This window comes from Rhinoderma darwinii, chromosome 1, assembly GCF_050947455.1.
Source record: "Rhinoderma darwinii isolate aRhiDar2 chromosome 1, aRhiDar2.hap1, whole genome shotgun sequence".
NCBI lineage: Eukaryota > Metazoa > Chordata > Amphibia > Anura > Rhinodermatidae > Rhinoderma > Rhinoderma darwinii.
The window spans coordinates 142,365,751-142,377,971 of NC_134687.1; the positions used below are offsets into that span (position 1 = coordinate 142,365,751).

Genomic DNA, 12,221 nt, shown 5'->3' on the forward strand with positions numbered 1-12,221 from the left:
TAAATTTGCGTCAATAATGCGGAACCATATCATGCACCATATTGCGGTCAGTACTATTCCCTATAATGAAATATATTTCCTCCGGGAAGCAATGAAAACAGGCAAGAACATGCTGCATATTACTATGCAGTGTGTGGGGAAATATCTGTGAACATTATCAGAGGTGATAACATTAACTCTGCATTCTGCACCTACACCGTACAAAATATAAAGCACATAGACCCAGGTATGATCGAGGACGTAGTAACATAGTAAAAAATAAAATAAAAAATACTCAATCTTTTATGAGGCAGTTGTCTATTTACTTCAAGTTAGTGTAAAAAAAAATCCAATCTGGCAGAATAAATTCCCGGATCAATTCCCCATCCCAGGCAATCAGTTACAGATAATTAGTAAAGTTATGTTTTTCAGGAAAGGAATTCAAACCTATTCTAAATTCATTACGTCGAGCATTCTCACATTAGAAATGAATACCTAATGTCTATAGTTAATATAGGCCGTACAGAATGCTATAAAGTGAATAGGTATGTCTTACAGGGGCAGACTGAGATAGATCTGAGCCCCCAGGAATAAGAAATCATGGGGCCCTTACCAGCCTCTATAGCCAAGATGAAATAGATTTTGGTTAATAAAATACATTTAAGGGTTACTCAATTGCATTTGTTATTTTTTCTAACTGACCAAGGCTGTACCCACTCTCAGGCACTGCCCAAATGGTCTTTCTTGGATTTTTGCAATGAGATCAGAAGCTTCAAGCAACCTCCCTAAAAACATTACACTTAGGGGGGGATTCACACGAGCGTGTATTCGGTCCGTGCGGGCCGCGTGGTTTTCACGCGGCACGCATGGACCAATACAAGTCTATGGGGCAGTACAGACATTCCGTGCTTTTTGCGCAGCGTGACAGGTTCAATAACTCTGCGTATTTCGCGCATCACACACCCATTGAAGTCAATGGGTGCGTAAAAACCACGCAGGTTGCACGGAAGCACTTCCGTGCGAACCGACTGAAACAGCGCACCAGCTGTCAAAAGGATGAATGTAAACAGAAAAGCACCACGTGCTTTTCTGTTTCCGAACATCCAAACGGAGTGTCTTTGCGATGAGCGAAGCCGGACAAGCGAACCGAACTTCACCGGGTTCGGCCGAACTAGTTTTGGCCGAACCCGGCAAAAACATTATCGGTACGCGACGTCAGGAGATAGTCACTGTCCATGGTGCTGAAAGAGTTAAACTGTTTCAGCACCATGGACAGTGACTTCCGATCCCAATATACATGAACCTGTAGAAAAAAAACCGAAGTTCTGACTTACCGATAACTCCCGGCTTCTTCCTCCAGTCTGACCTCCCGGGATAACAATTCAGTCCAAGTGACAGCTCCAGCCAATCACAGGCCAAGCACAGGCTGCAGCGGTCACATTGGCTGGCACGTCATCCAGGGAGGTGGGGCCCGATGTCGAGAGGCGCGTCACCAAGGACGCGTCACCAAGGCAACGGCCGGGAAGTTCTCGGTAAGTACGAACTTTTTCTTTTTTTTCAACAGGTTTTTCGATATTGTGTTCGGCATTCACTGTCGAGGGTGCTGAAAGAGTTAGCTCTTTCAGCACCTTGGACAGTGACGGGCGTCGACTAGCCTCATCTCTATGATGGCGGCTGCGCGAAAATCACGCAGCCGCGCATCATACACGGATGACACACGCAGCTGTCAAATGGTTTTTGCGCGCGCAAAACGCCGCGTTGTTTGCGCGCGCAAAAACGCAACGTCCGTCTGTATCTGCCCTTAGTATGTTCACACGATGTATTTTCAGACATAATTCGGGCCGTTTACTCCTCGAATTACTCCTGAAAAAACGGCACCATTACGCCTCCAAACATCTGCCCACTGCTCGCAATGGGATTTACGGTGTTCTGTTCCCACGAGGCGTATTTTTACGCAACGTTTTCAAAATACGGCGTGTAAAAAGACGCCGCGTAAAAAGAAGTGCAGGTAAATTCTTGGGACGTTTTTGGAGCCGTTTTTCATTGACTTCATTGAAAAACAGCTCTAAAATACGTTGCTACAAAAACGTCTGAAAATCAGGAGCTGTTTTCGCTTGAAAACTGCCTTGTATTTTCAGACGTATGTTGCTAAGCCGTGTGAACATGCCCTTATCCTCACCACGATCCGCACATTAAATTGTGTTTTTTTTGTCATCAAAGATAAAGTTGGAAATGCTTTTGTGTCTAAACCATGCATTAAATAAAGGGAACCTGTAAGTCGTTTTGGAGCTTCTAAACCACCAGCATGTCGTTATGCAGCAGGAGTTTAGTGTTCCAAGCCTGTTTACATCTAAAATGTGCAACTTACTGAGAAGAGCCTGGGAGAGGCGTGAATGGGACTAAGCTAAATTACCAAGCACAACCGCTACTAAAAGTATGAAACTGTCCTGCACTATGTAGTTTAAATAATGAAGACGACCCTTCAAACGGCTGATCGGGGGGGGGGGGTGCCAAAACGCCACCAATCTAATACTGATGGTCTATCCTAAGGATAGGCCATCAATTTGAAAGAACCAGAAAGCCTTTTTTATACAATGTGTAACTATGGTCGATGCAGTGTATAACATCTATTTCATTGACGTTGTATTGCCTTTGCCAAATATGACATTGTTCATGTACAACAGCAATAAGTCACCACCTATTTATATATAGCAAATACAGCCATAATTTGGAAAGGTTTGTCATCAAAGTTTTGCAATTTTTAATAACTACTTTCAACTAAATGGCAAATATTATTTGCAACTCAAATGCCTTTCAATGGGGCAAAGTTTTCGCCCTCTGTGGCTAATTTGGTCTTGGAATGGTGGGAGGAATGTACAATCTTTTGCCCCAAAAATCCAATTTGTCAACAGATACACTAGTATGGCAGATATATTGATGATCTCCTGTTTACTTGGGAGTGAAATATATCTGCCATACCGATGTTTATGGAGTATATCAATACTAATGACTGCCATCTGAGATTTACAAAAAAATTTAATACGGAATATATTGAATTTTTTGGTCTAAAGTTGGAGTCCCGAATGGGTGAATTCATCACCACCAGCACCTTTCGTAAGAAGGCAGCAGGCAACACAATTCTACATGCTACTAGTAGCCACCCAAAACACACGATTGCATCTATACCAGTGGGGGAATTGATACAAGCAAAAAGGAATTGCAGTAATTCAGCTAAACAAAAAACACAGATTTGCCAAAGATTAAGTAAAAGAGGGTACAAAAAGTGGACCCTAGATAGAGCTAAATCTGACATGACAACAACTATTATTGGACAGAAATAACAATATAACAACAAAAACAAATATTCCTACCCTTGTATAACAATATAAAAAACAATTCACAAAAATTAAAAACATTGTACACAAATGCCTCCCATTCTGTGAGAGGATTTAGAATTGGATAATATACTGGAAAAAGGATGTAGAATCGTATATCGAGAAAAGCCCCCACATTGGGTAACACGTTATACCCGTCCCTATACACGTCTAATAAGAGTAAACCCACATGGTTGCACCACCATGGATTTTTTAGATGAGGTTCACATCCATGCAAAGTATGTACATATGCTGCCCCCAGAAAAACCTTCCATAATTCCAACGGTAAAGAGAACATTTTCCATTAACCGCTTCCCGCTCCTGGAAGTACTATTAGGTCATGGTAACCATAGCGTTTGCGCTCCATGACCTAATAGTACGTCTCCGGAGTAACGGCAATTTCGGCCGTCCTCCCGACACATTCAGGAGCTGTGACAGCTGCTGTCTCGTACAGCAGCTGCCGCAGCTCCTACACCGGGGACCGATCGCTGTGTCCCCGCTGATTAACCCCTGAAAAGCCGTGTTAAATAGCGAACACGGCTTTTTAGGGGTTAAAGAGGCTCTGTCACCAGATTCTCAAACCCCTATCTCCTATTGCATGTGATTGGCGCTGCAATGTAGATAACAGTAACGTTTTTTTTTTTAAAAAACGTTCATTTTTGGCCAAGTTATGAGCTATTTTATATTTATGCAAATGAGGTTTGAAATGGACAACTGGGCGTTTTTTTTTTCGCATTTCATTTCATTTCGCATATTTTTCACATTTCATTTCATTTTTTTTAAATGACAGATAACAGTTTTACACTGCGTTTCATGAATAGCTCTTTGTAGGCAGTGATATGTTTTTTTAGCGAAACCACACATTTGCTTCTGGATGTATATGTATACTCCTTCCAATTCTCTTGGCTGGCTGAAGCTTTCCACTATTAGAAGGGGTTACTACTACCTGTCAGTATACAGGACAAAGGCACAGCTGGCTAAATACATTGTACTTAGAAAAATGTCATTTTATTATTGTCTTCAGACTCCCATTTTCATAGGAAGTGATTGTTGATAAGTAGCCAGCGAAATGGTAGTTCTTCCTAAGAGAGCTTATAGTTTGCAGTCAGAAAAGGTAACCCAAGTTTTCTTGTAATAACAAAGGTCAGTTGCTTAACAGCTTTCTGTACTGTATCTATCTTAATGGCTTCACACTTACCTATTTTATTCTTTGTGTTTTCAGCACTTCTGTTAAAAAAATACATTATTACAAAAAAAAGTGTTATTTAACACAAAAGCATTATTACATTTTTCTCGTCTACCAAGAGCAATTTTATTCAGAGTAGGTTTGACAAAGGGTAAGAACATTGCATCAGCATTTTAAATGTCATATAAGAGTCCTAAAGAAGTTCCTTTCTGTGAGTTATTTTTGATGGGGCTCAATTTTAAAGGTTATGCTCCATCTTATTCCGTTTTCAAAATTTTAAAAATATCAAGGCTAGTAAATGTTCATATATATATGTATATGTGTATATACGGATGTAGCCATCTTTAACTTGATTCTGATAACTTGCTGCAGCGTGATATCACACAACAAAGCCATTGAAAAATAATTGAAAGAGTCAAGATAAGAGATCTACCCACTGTTCATTCAATGTGTTAAAAGTCAAGGTAAAGACGACTACATCTGTATGTATATATATATATATATATAAATATATATACATATATATATTAGTGTATATATATATATATATATATATATATATATATATATATATATATATATGTATGTGTATATATATATATATATATATATATATATATATATATAGTTCAAAAGCTGTGAAATATAGTCATGTATGTGTTTCAGAAATAACTCTAAAAAAAAAAGCTCCACTACAGAAAATATGAACTTCCCAGCAATTAATTCTAATATCCCACTCCTCCTCCTTTTTCTTCATGTCACACTCACAGGAGTCTAGGAAGCTGAAATATGGGCAGATTGCAAGGTCTCTACAATGGACAGACAGTTTACCTGTGCCTATGACATGAAGTGACCAGTGAATTTCTTTTTAGAGTAACTATAGTGTCTCTGAAGGGTCAAAAATATATAATTGTTTGACTAGTTAACCCTAGCAAGCTGCAGTTTTTTGGGCAGGGAAAGAAAATCACTAGGATCACCTTACTACTTTTGTGAAGGTTCATTGGATTTTTATTTATTTAAGCTAATTAATTATTTTAGAAGTTTTCATATTAATTGGTTTATTATTAGCTTTTTACAATTATAATAATAATACAAAAAAGCTACATTTATATGAGAAAAAAAACCATTGTGACCTTTAGTAGTTCAATCACTTTTATTAAGTACAGAGGCCGAGTTACACCGAAGGAAAATATAGTAATATAAAACAGGAATAAAATGGTCGTGACAAACATAAAATACATCCAAAATATTATTTACTTGCTCCAGCTATCAAAACTTTGCATAGTAACAATCAAAAACAATTCTTAATTAAATAACAAAACTAGTGGCTTGTACCTGAAGGCCATCTCTGAAATTGCTATTGGAAGAAAACTATCTCTGAGTTTTGTCTTGACAGAAGAAGATGTGTGATGCCCTTCTGCTCCACATATTGTCCTCCTGTCTACATCTGTCAATCAAAGGATCTCAGTGACCACAGTCTTCAATCAGAGCCTATTCTTAGGGTATGTTCACACACAAACTCAAAAACGTCTGAAAATACGGAGCTGTTTTCAAGGGAAAAAAGCTCCTGATTTTCAGACGTTTTTTAAGCCACTCGCCATTTTCACTGCGTTTTTCGCAGCGTTTTTTACGGGCGTTTTTGGAGCTATTGTCAATAGAGTCTATGAAAAATTGCTCCAAAAATGTCCCAAGAAGTGACCTGCACTTCTTTGTCGCGGGCGTTTTTTTATGCGGTCGTTTTGCAAAACGGCCACGTAAAAAAACGGCCCATCGGAACAGAACGCAGTTTTTCCCATTGAAATGAATGGGCAGATGTTTGGAGGCGTTCTGCTTCCGACTTTTCGGCCCTTTTTTCGGCCGTTTACGGCCCGAAAAACGGCTGAAAATAGCCAGTGTGAGCATACACTAATGATCACAGATAATAATATAAATAGGGGGCAGGGAGAAAACCTGTCAGGGAGACTGAGCCCATAAAACTAGAAAAAGTTATGGATTATGGCTCCCAGTTCTCACCCAAATTGGGAGGACATAATCTTGGACCAGAGAATGGAATGCAGATAAGTTGAAAAGTAGAAAAAAATTGTAGTACTGTGTAAAAAACTGGGGGTACTGTTAGGTTAGTAAAGAAGAGTTTTTTGTTGGAATTAGGTTTTAATGTAGAGGGTAAGACTAAACTGATGTCACTTAAAGGTGGTAGAGCCAGGGAAGAGAATTTTAAGTTTAGTGAAGGAATTTGTAAAACTGAGGTTAGACACACTTTATAAAATGGCAATAAGCTTTATCTGCAATGCAACTATATTAGGGCAAAAATAAACAAGTGCAATGTTAATACCTATTCTGTGTTTTATTTTTTCTTCTGATATGTACTGAGAATGTAATATCAGTTGCTAGCTATAGAATATAACTAGTGTCATAATGTAATACTATAAATGTAATTGTAACCTTTCTCCTATTCTTCATCAGAAGCTCGCAAAATACATTTCAATGGTGATTGTTAAAGTTAAATATAGTGTCAAAGTAATACAATATATGTAAATTTTTCTTTTCATCATCAGAAACATACCACTTGCAATATGTATATCAATGGTGATCGTTACAGTTGGATACGTCTTAACCAATGTGGCCTACTACACAACCATTACAGCAGAAGAGCTGGTCCTCTCAAGTGCAGTTGCCGTGGTAAGGAAACAAACAAAAAAGGACCAATGCAATGAACGTACTTCTATTCATTGTAGCTTGGATAATGATTCTGTGATGATATCATCTGTCATGATCATGTCACCATATTAGTATTGTAGACTGTACGTACGTTAAGACTTGAAGACGTCCTTCACAATTAAGGACAGGGTGAGCAGAACTAAGCATAGCATTTTCTTGCGATGAATACTTGAGGATTGGTACTCTATCTATTTGTGATGAATCTGGAAATGTTTTGAGTGACCTGGTTTTAATGTAATATGTACCTATATTATTTTTGCTAATTATATTTTATACCAGGACGCTACAACCCTAATCGACTAAAGGCATTTTAAAGATTTCTCCTTCATCTATTGAGCTTCTTCCCCTACCGAATTTCCATTCAGGGTGCTTCTAAAGAGTGTGTTGGGCGCTTTATAATATTTATGCACCCCGCTCTTAAGTTTAGACAAACAGCGTCTCCGCATCCACGTACCTCATAGACTAAAGTGACAGCTGTTAAATATGGGGGTCTGTCCTGATATAGGATTCTCTTTAAGGCTTGATTCACCCATGTAGTATTGGTGGAGTTCTAAATGCAGGTTTTTTTTTAGCCAAAGCCAGACATGGATCTAATAGGAAGGTAAACTATAAAGGAAAGAAAAGACTATTTCTGCTCTCTTTGTATCCACTCCTGTGTTTGGCTCAAAATATTGCATCAAGTACCCGATAAGTGAATCCAGTCTTAAAAGATCACTTATAGCATATGCCAATGAATTGGGTATTTTACTTGTATTATATCATAACATATTTAGAGATGGAGTGATTCTAAAATCTGTGTTTTGCAGCTTAGTATCACTTATGAAACTTGACCTTTAAATTTTACATAGAAACATAAAATTATTTAGCAACACACAAAACCACTGACATAAATAGAAATTGTATAAATAAAATTCATAGTGATTACATTTCAGAAGCAGGTCCATTAACCTCCCCCACTAGTCAATACATTATGGCAAAGGGCACATTTTAAAGGCTCTAGACAATTCTACTTTTTTTCTGCATTAAGATTTTTTTTAATAATCATCTAGAAATAAAGTAAATACAAATAATGTAATTGTATATGTTTATTTTGTTTTTCATAAAATGTCAGGATTCATTGGCCCATATTTAGTAATCAGTTAACGCCAGTTATCAGCTAAACTGAGCCCAAAAAGTCACAAATAATGGCACACAAAGATTTTGCGTGAACCATTGCAACTATTCGCTAGTTTTGAAAAGTGTAGAAAAAATTGGGTGTAGTTTACTAGAAGTTGGTGTGGTCTTCAGCTTTTAGACATATTTATTAAAACTAAAGCCAGTAAATGGAACAAATTTTGGCAAAAATCTAGATTTCGATTTCTAACTTTTAAAAATATTCGTCAATTCGCTCCAATTATCTTTCTTTTTCTTTTTAGACTGGCATATGAAACACCAGTCTTAATAAATGTGGACCATTGTGTAACATACATCTCATATGTCTTGTCTATCTAAATATAGGTCTACAGTGCAATAACTATAGAGTTGACCTCAACCCAATAAATCTCCCAAAACTACTAACTACAGCTTGGTTATGTGCAGTGCAGATATGGATATAGCCAAATAAATAACTAGATAAATGAGAATGGTTCTAACAGAAAGGAAGATATGCATTTGTCTTTCTGTCCAACACAAGAAAGTAATGTACAAAAAGTAATTGGGCCAATAATAGACACAATTTTGAAGGTTACCTGTAACATCCTTCAGTAAATAACCACATTCAAATTAAAATAAGGTTTATTTTATTCATTTCTTGTCAGACATATGCAGAACGTCTCCTGGGAAACTTCTCCTTGGCAGTTCCCATTTTTGTTGCTTTATCATGCTTTGGCTCAATGAATGGTGGAGTTTTTGCTGTTTCAAGGTAAGAAATATAGGAAATATTCTCCATCATTATTCTAAATTGAAGTACACAGTGAGGTGAGTAGTGAGGGTTTGGTAAAAAGCTGGCTTGTATAAAAATATGTGTTTCCATGAGGAACTCCAATATTAGTACATATGCTGTACATATTGTCTGTCGTTGTAAGATTATTATTATTTTTTTTTACTCAATACTATATCTATATCATTTTAATTGGGTAAAACTATAGAAATATATATATATATATATATATATATATATATATATATATATACATATATATATATATATATATATATTAAATTTTTTAATTTTTTTAACATATTTGTCACTGTATTCTTTTAGAACAGATAAATAATGTTGTACGAGTTAGGATTTGGTAAACCAAAAGTATATATTTTAATTTTTTTTCACTTCATCTGTGTTTCTAAAACTGGACATACATCGTTTTATGTTTTACCTACACATACCAATCCACCAGGTTTTCAGATCCATTGTAGGCAACCATCAATTTTAATGCAGCAACTTCAGCATATTCGGTTCGTACTATTATTTTCTATGAAAAACTGAAAGAATTGAATAATAACAAATACATTTTCCATGTTGTAAAGTTTCTGTATGTATATTTCTCATCCTAATCATAGCTTTGGGCTACACTATTGTACCATATGTTAATGTATTAACCCCTTAAAGAGGTTCTGTCACCACATTATAAGTGCCCTATCTTCTACATAATGTGATCGGCACTGTAATGGAGATTACAGCAGTGTTTTTTATTTACAAAAATGATAAATTTTGACCAAGTTTGCCCATCTGGGCGTTTTTTAGCTTTTGACCAAGTGCGCGTTGTAAAGAGAAGTATATGATCAGGGCCGGCCTTAGGAAAGATGGCACCCTGTGCAAATTATCGTTCAGCATTAATTTCAATTGGAGCTCAGAGGTGAAAACCACTTGAACACCATCAGCCCCCCACTCACAGTAAAATGATCATCAGCCCCCCCACTCACACTAAAATAAAATCAGCCCCCACTCACAGTAAAATGACCATCAGCACGCCACTCACAGTAAAATGACCATAAGCCCCCACTCACAGTAAAATTACCATCAGCCCCCCCACTCACAGATTCCCCTTGTAGGTAGTGCCACAAAGCCCCCAGTAGATTGTACCACACAGCCCCCTGTAGGTAGTGCCACACAGCCCCTGTAGGTAGTGACACACAGCCCCCTTGTAGGTAGTGCCACCCAGCCCCCTGTAGGTAGTACCACACAGTCCCTTGTAGGTAATGCCACACAGTCCCCTTGTAGGTAGTGCCACACAGCCCCCTTGTAGGTAGTGCCACACAGCCCCCTTTTAGGTAGTGCCACACAGCCCCGTGTAGATAGTGCCACACAGCCCCCTGTAGATAGTGCCACACAGCCCCCTGAAGATACTGCTACACAGCCCCATTGTAGGTAGTGCCACACAGCCCCCTTGTAGGTAGTGCCACACAGCCCCCTGTAGGTAGTGCCGCACCGCCCCCTGTAGGTAGTGCCACACAGCCCCCTTGTAGGTAGTGCTAAACAGCACCATGTAGGTAGTGCCACTCCACGCAGCCCCCTTTTAGGTAGTGCCACACAGCCCCCTGTGGGTAGTGCCACACAGACCCCTGATGGGTAGTGCCCCACAGCCTCCTGGAGGGTAGTGCCACACAGCCCCCTGGTAGGTAGTGCCACACAGCCCACAGCCCACTTGTAGACAGCACCCCCCTTCCTGTAGATAGCGCCACTGTAGCTCCCTGAAGGAGCGGAATCCCCATGTGGCCGGGGATTCTGCTCCTGGAGCGCTCCGCTTGATGTCCCTGTCCATATATGGACAGTGATGTCAGGGGCAACTCCTGAAGCAGAATCCCCATCCACAGCATTGCCGACTCTGTGACCAGGGGATTCCACTCCAGGAGAAGCCCTTGTCGTCTGTGTCAATTTATGGACAGTGACGTCACTGGCTTCTGGAGTGGAATCCCTGGTCACAGAGTCGGCAACACTGTGGACGGGGATTCCGCTTCAGGAGTTGCCCCTGATGTCACTGTCCATATATGGACAGAGACATCAAACGCTCCGTCCAGGAGAGGAATCCCCGACCACACGGGGATTCCTCTCCTTCAGGGAGCTACAGTGGCACTGGTAGATAGCAGAGCAGGGACATACCCCCCAGCTCTGTTATAGTGGTATCGCTACCGCCGTAGCAGCCGCATCGGCTGCTAGCAGCGCCGCCGGCCATGAGGGGGCCCTCATGCCAGCTGTCGTCGATAGCAGCCGCTATGGCTGGTACAGTGGCAGCGATGCCACTGATTGAAGAAGCACTCAGGTGGAAAGGTGGCTGCTGAGTCGCGAGTCCCGGGCACTTCTAAAACAAGCAAAGGGAAGGGAGCCAGCACAATGCCCCCTTCCTCCTGCTGGAGTGATGCGCCCTGTGCAAAGGCACAGGTCGTACACCCCTAAGGCCGGTCCTGAGTACAGATAATATAGTTGATGATACCTGCAGTCCTATGTAACACCCCAGAGAACACACTGTGATTACTCTCTGAGTACAGATAATGTAGTAGATGTTATCTGCAGTCCTGTGTAACACCACAGATAACACAGTGTGATAACTCTCTGATTACAGATAATGTATTAGTGTTACCTGCAGTCCTATGTAACACCAAAGATAACACACGGTGGCACGTGCCATATTGTTGGAATGCACATTCGCCATTAATACGTCCGGGTTTAAACTTTTTATGTAGTAGCAGGAGAAGAGGGCAGCAAATTAAAAAGCAGCCCATACTTATCTCTCTCCTCCTAGACATTCCTGCACTGGGGGCTTCTGTCATCTCTGTTCTGTGTGTACAGTGGTGGTGTACTGTCTACATGATGTCACCCTTTGTATGCAAACAGAGAGCAGAAGTGACGGGAGTCGCCAATACAGATACGTCTGAGAGGAGAGAGGTAATTCTAAGTTTTTTTTCTTTTATTTTAACAACCCCTTTAAAGGCTATGTAAACCTTTGAATTTATTTTTTTATTAAAAAATATTGTAACTTTTTGAG

At 39.6% G+C, this 12,221-nt stretch overlaps 1 protein-coding gene across 1 annotated transcript in view; it reads left to right on the plus strand.

Annotated features, from left to right (window-relative positions):
- The window catches only part of SLC7A11 (solute carrier family 7 member 11), a 262,008-nt gene that overhangs the window by 174,546 nt on the left and 75,241 nt on the right, over positions 1-12,221 (plus strand). Inside the window, exons 7-8 of the mRNA XM_075860442.1 lie at positions 7,095-7,218; positions 9,054-9,157. Coding sequence (XP_075716557.1) covers positions 7,095-7,218; positions 9,054-9,157 — 228 coding nt within the window. The remainder of the gene's footprint in view (positions 1-7,094; positions 7,219-9,053; positions 9,158-12,221) is intronic.